At 40.6% G+C, this 23,243-nt stretch overlaps 1 protein-coding gene across 2 annotated transcripts; it reads left to right on the top strand.

Moving 5' to 3' along the window:
* Window positions 1-568: 568 nt before the first annotated feature.
* On the top strand, window positions 569-19,626 carry LOC131226757 (U-box domain-containing protein 44-like). Of its 2 annotated transcripts, XM_058222464.1 has the most exons (4): window positions 571-1,810; window positions 2,527-2,827; window positions 16,814-18,285; window positions 18,929-19,626. In XM_058222464.1, the coding sequence occupies exons 1-3, from the start codon at window positions 1,037-1,039 to the stop codon at window positions 18,268-18,270; spliced, it is 2,532 nt and encodes an 843-aa protein (XP_058078447.1). In that variant the 5' UTR covers window positions 571-1,036; the 3' UTR covers window positions 18,271-18,285; window positions 18,929-19,626. The 2 variants fall into 2 exon arrangements, with proteins under 2 accessions (XP_058078448.1, XP_058078447.1); XM_058222465.1 differs by lacking the exon at window positions 18,929-19,626 and having other exon boundaries at window positions 569-1,810; window positions 16,814-18,287.
* The last annotated feature ends 3,617 nt before the right edge of the window (window positions 19,627-23,243 follow it).

Raw genomic sequence — 23,243 nt, 5'->3', positions numbered from 1 at the left:
AGGTCGTGGATTGCCGGAATTCGACGGGAAGGATTACATGAGTCTACGAAACTGTACGAATTAAGATACGGGCCTTACACCAACCATTCATTACTTTTTTCAGCACATTTTCACATCCAAATCTCCGGTGGATCACACTATAAGAAGCTCATTTCACATCCAAATCTCAAGTGGATCACATCATAAGAAACAATGGATATTCAATACTTGTTGTCAAAAACCTATTAGGGTGACAGATGTTTTCGATCAGGCTGATATTTGTGTTTTTCTTTGGTGTGTGACATTATCAATGAGTTGGATGGTAAATAAACATTAAAGGGTACCTAGCAAGTTTTTAACGGTGGGTGTTCAATCAAAACTGTTTTCATGTGGTGTGGTCCACCTGTGATTTAGATCCGTCTCATTTTTGGGCTAATAAACTAAAATAAGCTGAAAAAATGGATGGAGGGCGTGGATAAAACGTATACATCATGGTGGGGTCCACGAAGCTTTGACATCAGATAGTTTTCTTGTGTTGGGTCAGTAGCCAACCCGCGTCCACCAACAACACGAATTTCCCGTTGGGGGGTCACAGGCAATCCGCGTCCATGGACGTCCCTTTCGTTGATCGAGAGTGCGAAGAAACGGTCAAGTGTTTCCCGTTGGAAATATCGGCATAGAGCGTGGGAAAGAAGCTGGGTTGACTCCTTCTTCCTTTCCTAGTTGAACGACCATGAAGAAGACTCTCTTCTTCATTCACTTGCTTGATACTGCATACTCACCCTCTCGTCTCTCTCCTTAGGCCACCACCACCACCAACACCAACACCATAAGATCTCTTTCTCTTCAACTCAACAACGACAACCAAACATCCCTATTTCAGACACACAATCACAACCAATACACAACAAACCAAAACAAAACAAATTCATCCACAACCTATAAACACTCTCACTAGAATTTCTTTTCTTCCCCAATTTTCATTTCTCAAACCCTAAAATCGGAAGATAACAAAATCAACCACAACGAAGAACGCGTCTCTGGTACGAAGAACAAAATGACTACTCTAGAATCGGAAGAAATTCATCAAGAGGATTCCATTGACGCTGCTTCCAGAACCTTCTCCCAACTCCTCTGTGACCTCCTTCAATCTGTTGCTCACGTCAATTCTCTCCCACTCAACCGTCCCAACACCGAAAGCAAAGCATTCAACCAGTTCGCTGCCTTCGTCTCGAAATTCTCTCCGATCCTGGTGCATCTCGAACAGAACGAATCCACGCACACAGCTCCCGTCCGGATGGCCGTTGAGTCACTCGAAGAGGACATCAACTATGTGGCGAACCTGATTGAGAATTCCAGCTCGGAAACCCCTGTTGGACAGATTGAAGAGGTCACACACAATCTTGGCCGTTGCTTAGGCATTGTGCTCTCGGCCAGCTTGGAGATTTCACCCAAAATCAAAGATATGATTGGCGCCCTGCACCAAGAAATGATTGATGCAAAGTTTGATTTCGATGATTCCTACGACAATGGCGACAGCGAGATTGAGATAACGGAGTTAAATCCAGTTGAAGGTGGGACGGTAGATAGGATATTTACAGATATCGATGATGTGACATTACAGCTTAAGAATGGTAATGATGAAGCATTGCATATTGCGCTGTCAGAACTAAGTGAATTGGTTCGAGAAAAGTTGGTTCCAGATGGATGGTTAAATGATAGAGGGATTGTATCGATTCTGTTAAATCGATTGGGTTCGAGTAAGCATGATAACAGACTGATGATAATTTTGATATTGAGAAGGCTTGCATCTGAGAATGATGAAAACAAGGCAGGTCTCTTCAAATCCCAATCCTTGCACACACACACACACAAAAGGAAGAAAAAAAAGAAAGAAAGAAAAAAGAAATGCCATTATGATAAATGAACATGGTGATCAGGACTGTTGGTCTTGTGGGCCACTATGTGGATGTGCTATAAGCCAGATAATAGCAGTCATTGGGTGAACCCAATCATCTGATTGTTATGAATTTCTCCTGTTAAATGTTAGTTGTGGCCCATGATTTGCTTGAACTGTGTATTAGCTATCCATTTGCAAGGCACCAACTTCTATCATGAGAAACACTATTATGATGTACACCACATATGAGTTTTACGAATGTTTGCCTCACCACACAATTAGCAAACCTTTATGGTGACTGGGATAGATGATCTGGGGCCACCATATTTAATTACAATAGCTTGAAAATCATTATGAATGGATGATCCCAGCAATCTAATCATTTTGAGTTTTTCCCATTGGATGTGGAGCATCGCTCTTCTTTTTTTGCTCCACTCTGTGTTAGCCATTGATTTCTGGGCCACTGATTGGATATTTCACACAATAGCCTACCAAATCAAATCATCATCCTGATCACTGTGCATCCGTGCCAAGTGTAAGTTTTGAAGTTTTGGTTGATGCTTATGAATATCCATGAGTGCGAATTGTAGCAGCTTTCATCTTTGACTATGATGATTTATGCTCTTACATTGCTAATTAGTGTACAGGAGAAAATGTCGGATGTTGGGGCTCTGTCAGCTGTGGTGCGGTCTTTGACAAGGGATTCTGAGGAGCGTAGGGAAGCTGTGGGGCTGTTGCTGACTCTTTCTGAGATTCCAAGGGTTCGTCAACGGATGGGTAGAGCTCAAGGTTGTATTGTCATGTTGGTCTCTCTGCTCAATGGAGATGACTCCTCTGCTTCCAGTGATGCAGCAAAATTATTGAGTGCTTTATCAGGCAACACTCAGAATGTCCTTCATATGGCTGAGGCTGGTTACTTCAAGCCGCTGGTACAATACTTAAAGAAAGGTAACCTTGAAGCCGTTTCATCAGTTTTTGATTGCTTTCTTCCTTTCTATTTAATAAGTCGATGTTTGTTGTCTAGTTGTTTATTGTTTCCTTTTCACCTTGTTCTCTGTTAAAATGTCCTTCTGTAGATTGTTCTTCTTACCATGGAGGAAGGCGACAACAGACACTGGGTACCTTGTTTACTCTAAGAAAAGATTTAACTAACACAACGTTTGACAAATCATCATCATCTTATTCGCCTCTCCACCGAATTGATGTTGGATTTTAAATGGTAGATTGGCTAAAGGTTTTACGATTGGCTCTGTAACACAAATCAATCTTCCTCTTTTAATCCGACTGACACCACTCATCTGTCAACACAGCTGCACCAAGTATTGACCCCTTGCCCAACTATTACATGTACACCCCAAAGGGCGAGCAAGCAAAGTAGGGTAGCCACGGTGGGCCCCCATGCATGAAAGATTTTGCTCGACTAGTAGCTTGCGCAAAATATCAAGGTCTTTCAAACTTTGATATGAGCTAATATTTATCTACCAATATACTCTCAATTGTTTGAATTCATGATGGATGTTGTGCAATATGTTTGACACTGGCTGCCACCCTAATGCAACCCTCACTTTATTTGGGCTTAGGAGTGGCAATGAGACCACAAACTCCCATAGGTGCAATGTAATAGACAATTTGCATAGGTTGATTACAATCAAGCGTTGATGCGGACATCAGTGGTGCACCCTTTAGAGTGTACCAGAGGAAGAGGCGTCGTCGACAGAGTACCGAAGTGGAGAAGTTGATGTGGATGGACGCTGGATCCATCGGACCCATTTTTTGACACTCTATGAGTGCAGGAGCGGTATGACCGCCCATGGGGTGGATTTCACACCCTATCGTGCAGGTTTTTTTTATTTTTTATTTTTTTCAGGAGCTTTAGTGTACTTTTACTTTTTCCATGGCTTATATATACATTGTGAGAAACCTTATTTTATTTATTGAAAGAATAGAAATTCGTATATTTTCTTCCTCGTTTATCAAGAGATTAGGGTTCCAGGATTGGCCTTTGGGTGTTGAGGATTCCACCTCAGTTTCAGGTTTCTTTCTTTCCAGATCTTCGAGGTGTAGGAAAAGGTAAGAAATCCGCTTTCTTTTCTTTTGATGACAAAAGATTCGTAGTTTCTTCATCTCGAACCCTCCATTCTTCATCGCTTTCGTTCTTCTAGACATTCTCTTTTGATTTAAACGGAAAAGAGGGATGACTAATCAATAGAATCAGATCCAAACTTGACCGTGGACTGACTTATGCTAGATCTCGGATATCCTCATATCTCTAGGTCCTCCATTTTTATTATTTATGTGATTTTATGCTAAGGGGCATGATCCTGACGGAATGATCTCATCTCTGTGTTCAGATTTGCCTAATCACTTTGATTAAAAAACAGTTGGTTGATTAATTTATTTATTTGAATATCGCCATCCTGACTATATATGCATCTAGGGTTAGGCCATCACATGTCCCTGCATCAAGTGCTATCTAATAGTCTATTATTAGGTTGATTACAATCGACGGGTTTAACAATATACTCTTCATATTGTCAAGTAATTGTATAGGCACGTTTGCTTGCCAGTGGTTTCCTGTGTTGATGATCTAACACCGTCTTATATGTTTGTGTGTAACTTGCATATGCTAGACCGTAAGAAGCTTTAAAAAAAAAAAATAATAATAATAATTTGGTAAAATAGTGAAAAAAGCATTCACCTTAACACATATAACATAGGGTAAGAAAAACCAAGCATTCCAATTTTTGAGAAATATATAATTTAAAGAGACGAATCATGGATAATGTCGCTTTAACAAATACACAACCCCCGACCAAACTCCTAAAACTATGTCTAGATTGTTAATCATTATCATGTTAATCCTCTTGACTGCCCCTTCCTTTGCGATGATTAATCACCTTTTATAACTCTCTTTAGGGCCTGTTTGGCCAGGTAGATTGGATGGGATTGGAAGGGATTGGAAGATAGATCCCGGGATTGGCCGGGCGTGCCTAACAGACATGGGATCCTGATCCTGGGATATAGCAATCCCAGGGATCTTAAGACAATCCACTGACATCACCATCATTACCTTTAAATCCCATCCAATCCACCCTAATCCCTTCAAAATTGCCTGGGACTTGTTTGGTTTGAGGGATTGAAAGGGATTGGAAGGTTTAATCCCGGGATTGGCCGGGCGTGCCAAACAGACCCCATATAGCAATCCCATAGATCCTGCACCAATCCATTGACGCAGCTATCATTACCTTGAAATCTGTGCAATCCACTCTAATACCATCCAATCCCATCCAATCTGCCCGGCCAAACAGGCCCCTAGGAAACTGGCATGCCTATCCCAAGCCCTCTACATGCCGCCACATCGGCATTGAATGTTTAACTTCCTAGTAGGCGGGCCAACTGCGTAAATGTCTCCACACAAAGTATTTGAGACAGATTTGAGACACCACATTATTTGATCGGGCACAATCAAATGCCTTGGATCAAAGATCATGCTCGACTAGTTGGTCTACTCTTTGGCATGGAACAGTATTTGTGATGGAGGGCAATAAAAAAAAACCCTAGCAAGGTTTTCTCAGCTCTACATTTCATGAGTACATGTGACCCACCTATTGAGTGGACTGACTTGATTTTTAGGGATTTTTATGTATGGTTACCCCTGTTATAGCGTATTTAGAAGGAACCACTCTTTTTAATTGGGTTAGATAGAACCACTCACATTTTATAGTGGACATCTGATTTTTCCACTTCCTGTCCAAAATTGATAACAACTGTCCGTCCGTCCCTTTGGTTTTTGAAATGAACAAAATGCCCTTAGTTTTTTAAAATGATGAAATTTCAGTTGAGTAATACAAACCCTAAACCATTCTCTCATTTCTATTATCTGCCAAACCTTTACTGTTGTCCCTCTTATCTCCATCACATTCACTCTCAACCTAGGAGGAGGATCGGTGGACTATGGGGGAGGATGAGAGGATCCAAAGAAGGACAAGTAGAAGCAAAAGAAGGAGACACAACAACATCAATAGGGAAGAAGACTTTTCTGTTATGATTTCCTTATTTTCATACTTATCGTCATCGTTGTAGCCTTATTCCAGATATTAAGGGTCAGTTCTTGATAGAAAGTTGTTGGACTCTCCGTGGGATGTCAGCCCTAAGGATTGGGTGGCCATTGATGTTGTGGCCTCTACTGGGGTAGTGGTGATTGCGTGGGATTCTAGTATGTTGTGGGATCTGTTGGAGGAGTGGTGGTTATGTGGGATTCTAGTATTTGGGTTGGTGTTGTTGAAGGGCGTTTCGTCAATGGATGTTCACAACGACAATATGGGCCAAATCTGTCAATAAAAATGAATGAATTTTGGGCAGAATTAAGCTTGGTTTGACAGGGCGAACTGTCCTTGGTGTGTTAGGGATGATTGACTAGATGATTCACGTTCGAGAAGTCGAGTAGCAGTTTGGATTGGGTAGACTCCAACAAGCTGATTGATCTTCCAATGGGTAGCGGCAAATACACTTGGTCAAATGGACAAGATCAGGCTATGATGTCAAGACTTGATCGATTCTTAGTTTTGACAAGTTGGTGGAGAGGTTCCCGCTTGTTTCTCAGCGTGGGATGCCAAAGCCTGTTTCCAACCATTTTCCGGTCTGGATGGAGGGGGATGAAGAGAGTTGGGGCCTAAAACCTTTCAGATTTGAGTTGATGTGGCTAGAGGTGGAAGGTTTTTTTAAAGCTAGCGAGGGATTGGTTGGTTTCCTTTGAAGTTGCAGGCTTTGTTGGGTTCAAACTAAGTTAGAAATTGAAGCTATTAAAAGTAACTATTAACTCTTGGAAGTGGAAAGTTTCGGGCAGGCAAGAAGTCGAAACTGAAAACATCCTCAACAAAATCTAGGCTCTTGATGTCAAGGCAGAAGGAACCAAGTTGTTGGAGGAAGAAAAGAACCTATGAGTGAGTCTATCTCAAGACTATTTGAGTTGTCTAAAGGAGGAAGAGATCAAGTGGAGGCATCTCGAGGGTCATTTGGCTTAAAGAGGGTGATAGGAACACTAGATTTTTTCACAGGCTCGACAACAAGATCAATAGGATTGTTGTGTAAGGCAGAAAACTCGAGGAGAGAGGTCAGGTGTGTGATTCGGTCATCTAGTTTTATAAATATCTATTTTCAAGGGAAGGGTGGAGGAGACCAAGCTTTGATAACTCAAAATTCAGTAGTCTTTCAAGGGAGGAAGTCGACTCACTCAAGTGACCCTTTATTGAGGAAGAAGTGAAGTCTGCTATGGACTCCCTAGAGAGGGACAAAGCTCCAAGGCCTGATGGGTTCCCTTTTGTGTTCTTCTAGGTATTTTGGGCTTGTGGAGGGTGATGCTCTGAGCTTCATGTCGGAATTCTTTGGGAGGGATGTTTATCGACAGACCTTGGGACATCCTTTATCACCATTATTCCGAAGGTGACGAGTGTGAAAAGTCTGTGGGACTTCAGATCAATCAACTTGATTGGAGGGTCGTACAAGGTCCTCGTCAAAGTCTTGGCATCCAGACTCCGAAATAGTCCTAGCAAGCGACATATCCATGAATCAAGGTACATTCATTGCGGTGTGGCAAATTCTGAGCAGTGTACTTATAGCTCACGAGTGCATAGATTCGAGGCACGAGGATGTCTGAAAGAAATTGTCTGCAACCTGGACATTGGAAAGGCCTACGACCACCTTGATATTGGCTTTCTGGACGATTGGGTTGGGTGTGCGAGGAAGTGGAGAGGATGGATTTAGGAGTGTACTTGTTCATTAAGGTTGTTAGTTCTGGCCAATGGCTCCCCCATAGGCTTCTTTTAAAGTTTAAGATGCATAAGACAGGGTGATCTTCTTTCTCCCTTTCTCTTTGTGGTGGCAGCATAAGCTTTAGGGGGAATGTTGGGTAGATGACAAGAGGTTGGTCTTTTTTGTGAGTTCAAGGTGGGAGGGTGAATGTCCTGATTTTCCTATTTTCAATTTGCCAATGACATGATCCACTTCTGCAAGGCCAATGCAGTTATGGTGGACAGGCCATGCAATGATTATTAGATGCTTTGAAGTGGTGTTGGGGTTGATAGTCAACATCGCCAAGAGTGAGATGTTAGAAGTTTAAATGCCTATGGGAGAGTCTGAGAAGTTGATGGGAACTTTTGGGTGTGTGGCAGGATTTTTCCCTTCCACCTACTTTAGATTGCCCCTTTGCATTGGGAAGTTGACAAAAAATTTATGGGACAAAGTGGTGGAAGGTTCAAAAGAAAGTTATCACGGTGGAAAAGTCTATACCTATCTCTTGGTGGTCTGGTTACTCTAAAGCAACATTGTCAAACTTACACTTGTATTTCATGTCTTATTTAGATGCTTGAAGTCTGTGTTGGTAAGGCTAAAGAGGCCAAGGTGCGACTTTTTGTGGTAGGGTCGAAAGAAAAGTAGTTCCACCTATTGGGGTGGGGTGAGGTGTGCAAGTCTTATGAAGAGGGAGGAGTAGACATTAGGGACTTGGAATCTATGAACATTACATTACTGGGAAAGTGGCTATAGAGATTTGGGTCGAAAGAGGGTCCCTTGTGGGGAAAGACTATTGCCAACAAGTACGAGTGCCATGAAGGGGGATGGTGGACTAGGGAGTCATCTCTTTATAGCGCATCTGCAATCTGGAAAGGAGTCACATGAATTCTAAGTTAAGGCATTGAATTCCATGTTGATTGTGAGAAGAATATTCACTTTTGGGCAGATCTATGGATCGGAAAATCAACTTACAAACCGTGTTTTCGAGCATAGCCCACCTCTCTTTGAATCACGGTATTCCAGTTGCTACATGCTTCTCGTCGTGCAAAGACGTAGCCATTTGGTCACCACCTTGCCATAGGTACCTTCTCGATGATGAGATGGTATCGCTCATGGACCACCTCCAGTTATGTTACTCGGTAAGAGGGGGATCTAGATAGAATGTTTTGGCGCAATGTTCGAAATATCGGCATCGCGTTATGTATCGCATTCTTGGGATACAGATACATATCGTTTATTGCATGGGATATATTGGTTGTATCGTGTAATATATTGTTGTTGTTGGAAACATGGGGAAACATTGGGAAATTGGTTGAATTTTTCAATGAAACTTCGGTGATTGTTAAAAAAGACATCAATACATACTTATAAATTAAAACATTACAAAAAACAAGTACACATAATATGTTTTCTTTGTATGGGTACTAATCTATGCATTGTCTAACTGAATTGATGCAAGTACATCAATGTCTATTCATATAATTTATAAATGTAAGAAGATGTGTGGAAACACAAGCGATGCATTCAAAAGCAAAAGAAGAATCACTAGATTAGGTTACACACATGTTTGATTTGATGTTTGGACACAAAGATTGGAAACGATTTACGAGAAATTGGGAAATTTTAATTTTTTCAATTTTCCGCAACTCGGTCCATCTCCTCCAAATCTTAAAACCGAAGCTCTCAATCCATGATTTGTCATGCAAAACATGAAAAATCATGGATTTGTAACAATTTGACATTAATTTAACATGATTTATAGAAAATAAATGGATCGAAATTCGAAAATGCTCACCAGATCAAACATGTGGGATATATCGCACTACTTGTGCGTTTCGTATCGCACTGGTGGGATACAAGATATATCGTGAGATATATTGGCCGATATCGTCGATATTTAAAACACTGGTTTGGTGAAAGATAAGTCAGTTTTGTTTTTTTTGGTTCTCTCCTTCTACTACCTACTTTGAGTTTCGTGGATGAATGGTGCATTTGGGCAAACGCAACAAATGTGGTTCTATTGTTCCCCACTGAAGGTTCTGACCTTTGGGTGGTTAATCGGAAGTGTAAGAGTCTTGACCATTGACAATCTTCAAAAAACGGTCAAGAATGATACTTAACATTTTTCTCACGTGCATGGCGAATGCCGAATAAGTTGATCATCTTTTTATGTATTGTGTTCACGTGGTAGGTGTGGCATTCTTTTTTAAGGTGCTTCAATATGCCTTGGACGATGCCGATCTTAGTTGGGGATTTCTTTATGGCTTGGCATGGAGTGGGGCTCGGGAAGCAAGTAAGGATAGTTTTGAGGTTGAGCCTTTTGGTTGGCCTTTGGACGATCTAGGGGGAAAGTGCAAGGTGCTTTCGGAATGAGAGAAATGCAGCAGAGTGGGTCTCTAGCAAGGCAAAGCTTTATGATGTGAAATGGGCCTCTTGTATAGATGTTTTGAAATATTGTAATTTTGCTTGGGTTGTAGTTTTTGCACCATCTTGGTGCTTCTTTGAATAAAATTGATCTCCCAATTCTAGACTTTCTGGGATTCCACATAGGTGTCCCATCAACATTCAACTTCCACCACTCGGAACAAGAAGGGATCTAAGAAGCTGGTCTCGTACGATTTGAAATACCATCCTCTGTAATTGAGCTCCAACAACTTTGAAGGTTGTCAATCCTCATCCGTTTCATTCTTTGGTCACTATAAATTTACATGCAAGAAGAAAATTAATATGTTCAGTTGAAGGTTGAGATGACCTAGAATGGCTGTTGAGAATTTTACTACTAATTTCCTTCTAGATTCCTTACATACTTGTGTGAGGAAGCAACCTCCGCAACACTCTTCCTCTAGGCTTGTAAGGACCGCCAAACCACCCAAACATGAGCTCTTCCAAAGGAAGGGAGCACTTAAGATATATGAAAGATGAAAGAGAGGAGGCCAATCTCCCTAGCCACTTCACATTGTAGTAAAAATGTGATCTAGTTAATTATGCAATTTATTTTTATTTTATTTTATTTTATTTTGTTTTTGTTTTTTTTTTTTTTTTTGAGAAGCACTAATTATGCATCTTTCCCACACAAAGCACATGTTAGGAAGGGAGAATTCTCCTTTGCTAGTTTTACATATTATGAAGGGTGAAATTTCTCCTCTACTACTGTCCAAGGTGAGAATCTTGTTCTCAACTACAGATCGAAATTTCGGTTTCTGAGTGTGACTTGTTCCTTTATAGGAATTAGTTGTATCGCCTGTAACGATACAACTTGCCCTATATTGATTGAATCGTCAAAACGAGAAAAGTAATTGAAAAAAATAATTAAAGAATTAGGAAAATTTTGAAAAATAAAATAAAATATGCAAAAAATAATGAAAACAGATTATAATAAAAACTCAACTCTCCAACTCTCTCTCTCTCTCTCTCTCTCTCTCTCTCTCTCTCTCTCTCTCAAAGTTTCACATCTCAACTCTCTCCATAAATACAACGCCTCTTTTTAGGCAAAAAGATCTCTCTCTCCTTGGTAAGACTTGCCCTAACTCGGGGTGAGTTGCCATTCTGTATCATTCCGACACGATTTGGACAATACCAAGTCGTATTTGATGATATTTTGAACCCTGTTACTGACTGTTGTCTGGTGGAACGCTTGAACTCAAGGAGTGCAAGAGCCACAAACCTTGGAGCAAGTGAGTTTTGTAGGGTCTCCATGGTGTGAAACTTTAGGAAACTCTTTTGGAGAACAGTTCTGAGGCAATGATTGGGACTATCCTATGCTGTATCATATTGCTTTAGGTCATAGGCCAACAATTGGCAAATTTTTCAGTGCAACAGTTGGAGGGGTGGGCTGTGTTTTTGTAGGAAACTTGAGGAAAGATGAGAGGCCAACCAAATTGGAAGCTTTTCCCCTTACGCTATTAGTAGAGAGTTGACGTTGGAAGCTTTCTTTGTTGGGATCCTTCTTGGTCAATTCCTTTTACAATCGGGATCTCTGGCAGTGTAGCTATCTGTCCTCCTTGCTGTCAGGAGAGTTTGTTTGGACTCTATTCAGGACCTCCCAAGGTGTTGGCTTTCGAGATGTCTTTTGTCAAAAAACAGAGTTCTGACTATTGACAATTTGAGAAAAAAAAGGATGCCGATTACAAATGTTTGCATCACATGCTTCAAAGATGCTGAGTTGGTTGATAATCTTTTCATCTATTGTGAGATGTCCTTGAAGGTTTTGGGAGATATCCTTAGTATCTTTGGTAGGTCCTGGGGAATGAATCGATAAGAGAATTTATGCTCTGAATAGAGCAAGTGCTGTGAAGAAGAAAAGCTCACTTTGGCACCTTTCCTTGCTGAATTTTGGTATCCGTGGAGCAGGGGTCAAAATATTCTGGTATGATTTGATATCGTTCAAGTGCTATTGGTCTCTGTTGATACCGGTCCAATATGGACCTCTTGTATACATAAATGGGGCAACTCATCTTTAGTCAGTTTCAACTCAGCTTGACTTGGTGCTTGAATGTGTCAGGTTGAGTCTCTGCAAGTCGTATCAATGAGAGAGTCTTTCTTCCCTGAGAAAATGTATTATGAAGTGTTAGTTGAATTTATGAATTATGAAAAGAGCCATTTTGCCTTAGAGAGAGAAGGCGTCTCACTCCATAACCAACATTCCGAACCATGCTGTGCAGTGAACAAAACCTTCGACAATAGATCACTGTAACCATGATTTTGGTCCACATTGTGGAGGTAGTGAAATTATCAAACCTTAGAAAATAGATTAGAGTCAAGTGAAGCGGTTTTCAAGAGGGCCAAAAATAATTTCTTGGGCTTTTGGGCTCAATTTATGTTAGCGGAAAGACCTTGTAGGAGATTGGGCTCTTTTAATGTTATTGGTTTTAGCAGGACAAAGGGATGATGTTTTGCCATCCTTCTCCGCTTTCTTTTGGGCTTGTTCCACTTTTTGTTTGGTTAGTCAAAGTTTCTGTTGCTGCTCAAAAAGATAAAAAGAAAATACTTCCCAAGAGGCATGCGGTTCCAAATTTGCAGATCCTCCATATTATAGGGTGCTTGACCTCGTCTATGATCTCAAGGAGATGTTTCAAGGCCTCTAAAGTTCAAAATCTGACAAATTTCTTGAGAAATCAAACTCCACACCGATCACCCCTCCCTGCCAGAAAAAAGAAGAAGACAAAGCAATTTTTGATGAGAGTATTCCTTTTCGTAAGGGAGTACTATCTTGGGACTTCATCACAAGCGTGGTATCCCCCACCCAACAATGGATTCACCTGGGTCACAAGTGGCACACGTGTACTGGACCAGAGTGGACTCGGATTGATACATGTGTGCTGCCATGCATTCCCTAAACTGTCCAAAATCTGTCCACCCACAGCCCTTTAGCCAGACCCTAAACAACCTAGAACTTGACACCAAACCAGTGAACAGTTCCCACATCACAGCCCATTACCCAGTGTACCATTTGACATTGAGTGGTTCAAAGCCACGTTCATCTTCTTTTTGTCCAGCCATACCATGCAACACTGCCTCTCGTGATAATATGAGTGTTTTAAACACTAGTAGTGGTAATTGTGGGAATCAATGTGTAACCATCCTACATCAGAATTTGAGGCCAATGTAAGCCATTTGCCAGAATCAGGGACAGATGGTATGTTGACTGCCTCAGCAACGTCAAATGCCGCAGTGACATCCACAGCTCCTACCTCACCTTTTTTTTTTCCTTCTATTTCTGTTAGAAGAGAGGGAAAACTGATCTGGATCAGGCACCAACTGCTGGAAGCCATCAAACGTTCATAGACAAATCATGAGATCAAGATCAAGTCTTTCAATTGGGAGGGTTCTGGATCATATTTAAGGGATTATATGATTTTAGAAGGTTATTGAAGAATTTAGCATGCCTGAAATTCTACCACTGGTGCAGATGTAAAGCTGACAGTTGAAGAAAACCATTTGACTAAAAGACAAGAGGTGAGAGTGATTGAAGCCAAAGACACTGCTGAAGAAGAGAACATCGAGCTTCAGCTTGAAAATCTGCTATTGGTTAGAATTCAGTGATGTGAAGAGATTCAGATATTGAAACCGACCAGTCCAATCTAATGGGATTCCAGCAAATTTATGGTGCAGGAACATGGGATGCGTTTTAGTGACTTCGAGTGGGGGAAATTGCTCAATGCTTATTAACTAATCTTGAACAGAAACTTAAATTGTGATTTTAGATAATCTGCCTTTTACACCATTGCATTTTCCTTCTTCTTTTTTTTTTTTTTTTAAATATTATTTATTTATTTATTTTTTCTTTGGTCGATATAAAACTTTGAGTATGCTTTTCTGTTAAACCATTCAACTCCATTGTAGAATTTCGATGCTTGAAGGCTAGAAGTATCTTAGAATTTGTTTCTCAAATTTTTATAACGTCTCATGTTCTTATAATTTCTTTCTTGTTATTTTCTTGATAATATGATATCCCACATTTCATAAGTTCTAGTTAGTTACGTGTGGAGTCTTGAATATCAAAACTCATGAAGACTCAACCAAATCGCTGAACCAACTTGACCCAATCTATATAGAGTGAAGTCCGCTTTTAACATCCTTTTATGTCATCCGTGAACATAGCTGATAGTTTGGGTTGGATCATCCAGTGAATTTTCTTGGTTTGACAACCCTTGAAAAGGGGATTTATATGTTCTCGCCCCAAGGATATGCAAGTTTACTAGGGTTTTCACTCTTTACAAGTGAGGACTATGGTTTAGTGATCTTGACCATTTGTATGGTAACACTCACCATGGATGGAAAATGTCCCCCGTCTTCCAGATTTCATACTTTACCTTTAAATTCATGGCCTGAATAGACAATTGAGAATGTTTGGCTTCAAAGAAACCTACTGGATGAGGACATTAACATGTTATGTGAATTATTGGGCTCACTTGATAGGATGTTCCTACCCGGGCCTGGGCACCCTTAGCTTGTCACATTTTCTCAGCTAAGGAGTTCTTCACCCTGACATGCTTGCAGGGTTCTTTGAGGAGGGCGGTTTGCTTGAATAGATCTGGACGTATTGCAACGTGGAACATCGGAACTTTTGGCACTTCTGCTTTGAACGGGAAGGGTCACCGTAACCTCTGCAAATCACATGGTTGAAATACTCAATCTGAGAGATTTTTTTCTGGGCGTCCCCCATTGAATGGGAGCCCCATCAAATAAATGGTTTGGGTCATTTTAAGAAACCCAAATCCAACGGCTAGAGCCTCGATGTATCTTATTGCAATACATTGGAATGCATCAAGCACACCTTTTTAAGAGGAACTTCTGGGTCAATTTGGCTTTGTTACTAGCTTACCCAGAACCACGTGGGTGGAACTTTCATAAGTTCCCATCCATCATGTATGCTGCTGCCTCATGTTCACCATGGAACCCAACAACCACTATCCAACATTCAGGTAGGCCACACCATAGGAAACGGTTAGGATGGGACACACACCACTAGTTTGTGAAGCGTTCACCATGGTGTGTATATACCATCCATTCCATCCGTTTGATATGCCTCACCAGGATGAAAGAATTACCCAAGAATCATGGTTTTCCAAAACTCACGTGGGCAATACATGCGAACACATTGGTTTTCGGTGTAATTTTATGGGGTGGTGCACTTGAGTGGTGAATCAGATTGATTTTTGGGATCAAGGCCAAAAGGGTGGCATACTTGATGGATAGGGTGAATTTCATGAACATCAAGTCATCGTCCTCATGTTAGAGAAAGTAACCCTTGTAAGTACCAAAGCGATATACAGCTCTACACTCATCTGGAATTTGCAAGCTTTCAAGAGGAGAGTGATTTTTGTGATTATGTAGGAAAGGACTACTATGAGGGGGGAAAAATTGTCATTACACATGAAACTTAATCTTGGCAACAATTTTCATGAGGTTCATGTCGTGTAGTAAATTTTTAATATTTAAGGAGTGCTTTTTTTTTTTTTTTTTTCCTGGAAAAAAAATTCGGAATGAATTTATATTGGTAATTTCGCAAAAATAAATTCCATTTGGCGTCTTGGGGACTCACGCTAAGGATGGGTGTTTTGCCATCGTAATTGTCATTGAAATGGCTGGACGCTATTAATGACTTTAAGAGAATGCCCAGAGAGAGTTGAATGGAAGCTGCGTTTACTGCAAATCATTGAAAATTTTAATCTTGATTGGCTTTCTATTGAAAACCATTGCCATTTGTTTAGTGGGGTGGTCCGAGATGAGCACAGACTGTTTTTTTTTTTTTTTTTTTTTTTTAATTATTATTTTTTACACGCACACACACCCCCACACAACTCATGCTGTAGTGGGATTTCAATACCTATGGATACTCGAACCCTTGACCAGGTGTTGAAATTCGTGAGAGTCTACCACCAGAGCAAGAGTAAGGATCCAAGCACAGACTGGTTAAGATGGCCTTTTCTGATCGGATCGGTGTGGGAAATTTGAATAGATCCATGTTGGCAGCTATTCTATGGGTATCAAACTTATTCAGGAATCATTTATTGGCAATATACTGGTAGAAGAAGATTTGAGAAGTGCTGTATCTTGGGTTTCATCTCCTCATAGGGTACTGTTCAAAAGAAATTTTTTTGTAAACAAAATTATTTCTAGAGCTGCTGTGGAACAAACTACATTTCAAGGTGTTAATAAAGAGGAAAACTTGATGGATGAATCCCTAGAGAAAAAGCTGCAAGTTTTTAGGCCTTCTCTTCTAATTGGCAATTGCTATAGCCTGGATGGATAGCTAGCCCCCCACCCCTTTTTTTCTTAATAATATTTTCAGTATTCCATTGGAAAAAAAGGAGGAGGAGAGATGGTTGAGAGGAGAAATACATCAACAATTAACATTCAACTGAAAGAAGGCTCCAGGATTGTGGCTTCGATCTTGCAAGGAGATTTTTATGCATGGTCCCTCCATGGTGGGCCTAATGGATCAACAGCTTGGATTGCTGAACCATGGTTTCTCGTGTATAAACATCAACCCTGGGCATAATGTTGTGTCCGCTGGTTTAGGATTCTAGAATTCCTCTGCTTAAAGTTCCTGGTTTTTCTGTATTTAGTAACTGAATGTCAAGTTCCTCTTACTTCCCAAACAATTGAAGTTCTTAAACTCTATTGATTTAATCTATGCAGGTTCTGATATGAACAAGATCCTTATGGCAACAACACTTTGGAAGATGGAGCTCACAGATCAAAGCAGAACCGCTCTTGGCAATGAGGGCTCAATCGAAGCCCTTGTGAAAATGTTTAATTCTGGCAAACTTGAAGCCAAGCTATCTGCGTTAGGTGCACTGCAAAATCTCTCTGCCCTGACTGAAAATGTTCAGCGTCTGATCAGTTCAGGGATTGTTGCACCTCTCCTCCAGCTCCTATTCTCTGTCACATCTGTTCTTATGACTCTTCGGGAGCCGGCTTCGGCCATACTCGCAAGCATAGCCCAATCTGAATCAATCCTCATTAACAAAGACGTGGCCCAGCAAATGCTCTCACTTCTCAACCTAACCAGCCCGGTTATTCAATATCACCTCTTACGAGCGCTCAACAGCATAGTGGACCATGCTAGTGCATCCAAGGTTAGAAGGAAAATGAAGGAAAGTGGTGCAGTTCAGCTTCTCTTACCTTTCCTAACTGAGAACAACACTGAGATCAGGGAAGTTGCTTTGAATTTACTCTTCAATCTCTCCAAGGATTATTTAGCAGGAGAGCTGACAGAACAGCTAGGAGAGACCCATATCAATGTCATAATGAATATCATCTTGGTATCAACATCTGAGAATGAAAAGGCGGCTGCCATTGGCCTAATCGGTAATATCCCAGTCACTGACAAGAAAGCGACGGAGATTCTCAATAGGTTGCATTTATTGCCCATTCTGGTCTCTTTACTTGGGGTAAGCATCACAACTTCAACACCCGCGAGCAGGTGGTTGATTGGGAGCATTGCAGGTGTACTGGTTCGGTTTACGGTCCCTTCAGAGAAGAAGCTACTGCGACAATCAGCAGAACTGGGTGTTATCCCTTTGCTAGTGAAAGTTCTCTCAATCGGATCTCCCATTGCCATGGCTAGAGCAGCTACTTCACTAGCTCAGCTATCACAGCATTCATTATCATTAAGCAAGGCTAAAGGCTCCAGATGGTTTTGTGTCCCGCCTTCCTCCGATGCGTTCTGTGAAGTTCATGACGGCCACTGCTTTGTCAAAAGCACATTTTGTCTAGTGAAGGCTGGCGCTGTATCACCACTGGTCAAGATTTTGACAGGTAAAGAGAGAGAGGCAGATGAGGCTGTTCTCAATGCTCTTGCAACCCTAATGCAGGATGAGATCTGGGAGAATGGGAGCAAAACCATAGCCAAAGCATCAGGTGTGAATGCTATTATAAAAATTCTCGATGTAGGGAGTGTAAAGGCTCAAGAGAAGGCGCTTTGGATGTTGGAGAGGATTTTTAGGGTGGAGACTCACAGGGAACAATATGGGGAAGCTGCTCAGGTGCTGCTCATCAGTCTTGCACAGAAGGGAGCTCCAACTTTGAAATCAATGATTGCAAAGATATTGGCCCATCTCCAGCTCTTGCAGATGCAATCCAGCTACTTCTAAGATTTTGACCTTTGTGTGAGTTCAGTTCTCTATGATTATGTTGTTACATTATTCAATGCTATTGTTTTTCTAATCCAATATGCACATCTCTACATATACATGAAGGTGACATGCCCATGTGGCACCTGTGTGTGAGATTCAAGCTGTTCATAAAGTATTCCCCACCATGTACTTGGGCCTGGAAGTACAGCTAGTTGACTAATCTGGTGCTCACCAAGATTGGCAAATGACCCACATATGACATGCAAATATAGTCCATATAATGAGTAAATACGCCTCTTTCTTTTTTCTTTTTTTTGGGCCAGAGCACATGCACGGTGGGGTCACCTGATAGAATGGCTTGGATCACACACGTGCAACATTAGCATGTTCGCCTGGATGTGGGATTGGCAAACTCTGGAAGCTCTGGGGACATCATTGGCTCTGTTTGCTTCATCATATGCATTCATGGGGAGTGTCCCTCGAATGATTTTTGCACATGCTTGTGAAGTCTTACTTTCCCAATCTACCATTTCAAAGCCAAAACCCAAATTGCTGGGGGAGAGGCTAAGATGATAATCAATAGCATCCACGAAATCATAGCATCCGATGGAAGAAGATGCTATGATTTCGTGGTACGGGAGTTCACTGAGGGCTGATGTTGATCTCTAACTATTAGGTAAGAGAATAAACAAAAGAAGGTGCATCATGGTCTAAGGTTCACCAACATTGGTGAAATGAAGAAGGTTCATCACTGCCAAAGCAACTATTCTTTGATTATGTGAATAACAAGTCATGAGAATTCCGTCCATTAGCAACTACTCCAAGCTTGGGTAAAGGAGGTTTTGATGTCAAGTGCATTGCCAATGTTGAATTTTTTCCAAGCTAGCATGATAATTGTTGTTGAGCTGACTCGGAGTAACTGGGGCAAGAATGTGGTGGTGACAATGATGGCAAGCATGATGATATGAATAGCAAGTCAATGTATTCAACTCTCTTCGAAAAACTTGATTTGGTAAAACCTGAAAGGTGGCATGTACATTTGTGGATAGAAAAGAAACAATGCAAGATCATGATAATCTCCAATAGCAAACAACCCAACTCATGTGAATTCAAAATATAGTTTGTAATAGATATTGAGAATCGGAATACTACATGTTCATCTGAGTTGTAAGATAAGAGTTGTAGATAACTAGTTACTGCTAGTCTTCATATTTCTTTGAGCAAGTATAAGAGGAGAAGGTTTGCTATAGTAGAAGTTTGCTTTTACTTTGGGAAGGAAGATGAGCATTGTGTCATGGATTTTCTCCGTTTTTTGTATGATCTTGCATTTTAAGCTTCTCTTATTCTTTGAAGGACTCTTGAGCCCTTTTTTTGTGCATGTTTGTAATGTCAATGAAGTTTTTGAGGCCCTTGATTGGGTGAACCTTTTGTCTTCTCTCTTGAGTGAGCCCTTCAGCTAGTCTCCTGTCTGAGTGCGAAAATTCAAGCTTGAATGCTGCAGCCTTTGAAACATCCTGTGAGTGCTCATGACTTGTTGCCTGACGTCTGCATCAGGAAAAGGTATTGCCTTTATGCCTTTTCTTCAGACCAAGCAAACCAATGTGGTCGCGATGGTTGGTGGTTGAAGGGCTTAGCTTGACGCATTCCATTAAACCTGGTGCTTTTGGCGTATTGGTTTGGTTCTTACCATTTGGTATTTATAGTGAACACCACATTCTATGTTTGGAAGGGGCAACTCATGGAAAGGGAAACCTGGACCACCTGGACCAGATTGAAAGCTGCTACAGGTAAAAAGGGTTACTTGGAAGACCAGAGTGAGAGGACAGCGCCAGCATTACAGATGTTGGCCTCTGAGCATGATGGTATGTGATGATCCCTCATTTGGTCTTTATTTTTGTTGTTCCAACAACCAAGAGAAAACCATGGTCTATGTGCCCTTGGGACTATATCAAGAGGAAGCCTTCCCACAATACACCTTACCTCATGCCTTCTTACTAATGGGAAATGTAAGAGGAGGTGAGGTAGAGACTATTACTGAAATGCATTGTAGTCCAAGGCGTGTGCTCTGTGGCCAAAATCTCGATTGTAATGAGCTAAAAATGGATGTTTGGGGTTGTGAGTAGCTCGACATGAAGGATCCTGTTACCTATGATGTCAAGGTGTTCTATAGGCTCCACATTGTCATAAAATTAATGAAATAAATAGATCCTCATCGAAATAAATTTAAATTTCAAAATAAATAAATAAACGGTCAGGATTTAATCTTCATGATCACCTCTAATAAATTCATGGATCCTGTGCCCTTCCTCCTATGAAGGCCTCTCCATGATTTTTCTCTATTGAACGAGAGATGAGAGAGGCACTTTCTGATCACACTGCACGGGTGTGATCAAAAGATCTGACGAGAGTCATCTGTGAGACGGACCACACAGAGGGGACAAATAAATGGAGAGAAGATTTTCTCTTCCTTTTTCTCTTTCAACTCTCTCTTTTCATTGTCCTCTTCTATTTTTCTTTTGACGTCCAAAGGGGAGGAGGGGTGGTGACGCCCAAAATCTCTCTTTTGTAAGTGTTGTGCTTCGAGAATCCAAAGGGGACAAATAATCATGCTCAAGACTTTCTTATCATCTTAATATGATTCTTTTATTTGTCTGTCTCATTAATGTACGTGGAACTTGATCTATTGTGATAATTGTAAGGGATAAAGAGAGGGATTCCTCTGGTTGTCCTTGAAAATTTGAGATTGGACACAATGACCACGGGTAAGGAAAAATTGTAGGCCATGGATCTTAGTACTCTGTTTGAACATAACCACCTAGTAGGTTGTAGGATGAACTTGTGGTTATTTATTCTTGATGTGGTTGTCCTGTGTGAGGGGACCAATGATTCATTGGTTATGATGATGAGTTAGTGTGCCATTGCCCTAGTCCACATAGGAGTGCCATTGCTCTAGTCCAAATAAGAGTTGAGTGTGCGATGCGATAGGCTCCTGGTGTTGGACTTATTAAGCACTTACATTGATGGATCAATTCAACTCTTTAGATTGAGAGACTTATCATTCCTATACGAGATTGACTTGTGACTTTAATCTATTGACAAATCTAATCCATAGACCTGAGGATGTGTAAGGAGTTCAAGGTTTTGATGATATGTGCTTTGGCTTACGTGACAAGGTCAAATTGGTGGTTGAAATTGTTTCAGTTGTCTAACACGACACCATGCTATAAAAAAAATCTTGTGGAGCTTATAATTACAACTGAGTGCTAAGGGGGAGAGGGGCTATGAATCTAACCACCTAAAAATATGCATCAGTCAAAAGCAATTAATACTTAGGCTTCCAAGCAAAGTGGGTCCAAGCTACATAAATTCCAATAAATACAACTAATTGAACAACTAGTTTATGTTGGTGAGATAGCTATATCAAATGTTTTGTGCAATTAATAAATCACCTAACATACATTTTTATCATACATCTAAGAACATTTACAAATTCAACTCATAGACATAAATAGAATAACATACTCAAATCATAATTACAAACAAAATGATATATAGTGGTTCGGCTAATTGTCTACTCCACTCTTGGCATACACACTCTCCTCGAGTGTACTAGATTTTACTATCTTGGAGGTTTCTAATAGGTTTACCTCTAATCTTAATACACGCATATTCCCATTGGAGGCTATACAATGTCTTACATACATACACTCGTTGGGGGCCTATATAAGGACTTACACACATACACTCCTGTTGAAGGCATACACATGTACACTCCTGTCGGAGGCCTATACAAATATTTACACACATACACTCCCAGACCTACGCAAAGACTTAATCAAGTTTCGTTCTCAAACTCTATACTCAATCTCACACAAGGAAAGAGTATACTCGAACTCTAACAAAAGACCCTTGGTGGTCAAATTGAGCCCTGTTGTAGCGCCTTTTTGAGATACTTGATCAATACTTCTCCCCAAGTTCCAAGGGTATGAAGGAATGAGGTGTTCCACTACCCATCTGAAAGCCTTTTGCGGTGAATCCAATCCTATAACAGGAGATGATGAAATCTTGATCTGATTGTTTCAAAAGTATGTAAGAGGTGATGCACTTAGTTGAGACACATCATTTGATCATCACAAAATCAAGACTTGGGGAAGATTTTTCCTAAGCTTTCATTGATCACTTTGCGTACAACCTAAACGTCCTACCAAGAAGGGCAGATTTGGCTGCACTTAAGAAGAAAAATAATGAGACTTTTGTCTGTATATATTGGATGATGAAGAGACGTAGCCACACAAATGAAACACCCATCGACGAGGAAGAACAAATTTCCATGATCGTCCATTCGGCTAATCCAAACATATCTGGATATTTGATCTTGTATCCATTCGTCAACTTCTCTTAGCTTATCTGTGCAGGGGAACAAGTGGAAGCAGGGATCCGAACCGCCACAATGTCACCATGGGCCCACCAATCTACCCCTGTTCAGAAAGCTAAGTTTGAAGAAAGACCGAGTAGATATACCCCTAGATATAGAGATACTTCCATTCCTCGTCCAATGGAAACCAATCATCTCATTGCTTTGGCACAAGAAAGGTGAGTGCCTCCTCCTCCCAAATGATAATGCCTAAATATTAAATATTCATCATCTCTATTACATCACTTTTCCGATGCAAATTTATGTTAATATGCTCTAATTAGATATGCTTTCAATAAGCGTGATGAATTGAAAGTTTAAGTCAAAATTGAGCTTAAAGTAATGATTTAAAGCCTAAAAAAAATCATGGTGAAGAGTTAAATATTTGGAAGCAAAAATTGAAGATTTAGAGACCTAAAGATCCAAAGAAAAGAAGTACTAATGTGAAGAAAGTGACTAAAGATAAAATGAATGAAGAATAGAAGAAAATTAACAACTATCAATTGATCGATTAAGGTGATGGATCATGCATTACGGATTTAAGCTTAAACTCTTTAGACAAATTGTGGACCAATCG

The sequence above is a fragment of the Magnolia sinica genome, chromosome 15, assembly GCF_029962835.1.
Source record: "Magnolia sinica isolate HGM2019 chromosome 15, MsV1, whole genome shotgun sequence".
Taxonomy (NCBI): domain Eukaryota; kingdom Viridiplantae; phylum Streptophyta; class Magnoliopsida; order Magnoliales; family Magnoliaceae; genus Magnolia; species Magnolia sinica.
Note: the sequence above shows the minus strand (reverse complement) of the source record. Positions and strands in the feature narration are given on the sequence as shown.

Coding starts and splice junctions, on each gene's coding strand:
- LOC131226757 (XM_058222464.1), top strand. CDS start 1,037: ATGACTACTCTAGAATCGGAAGAAATTCATCAAGAGGATTCCATTGAC. Junction 1,811..2,526: donor CTGAGAATGATGAAAACAAG/GCAGGTCTCTTC, acceptor ATTAGTGTACAG/GAGAAAATGTCGGATGTTGG. Junction 2,828..16,813: donor GGTACAATACTTAAAGAAAG/GTAACCTTGAAG, acceptor TAATCTATGCAG/GTTCTGATATGAACAAGATC.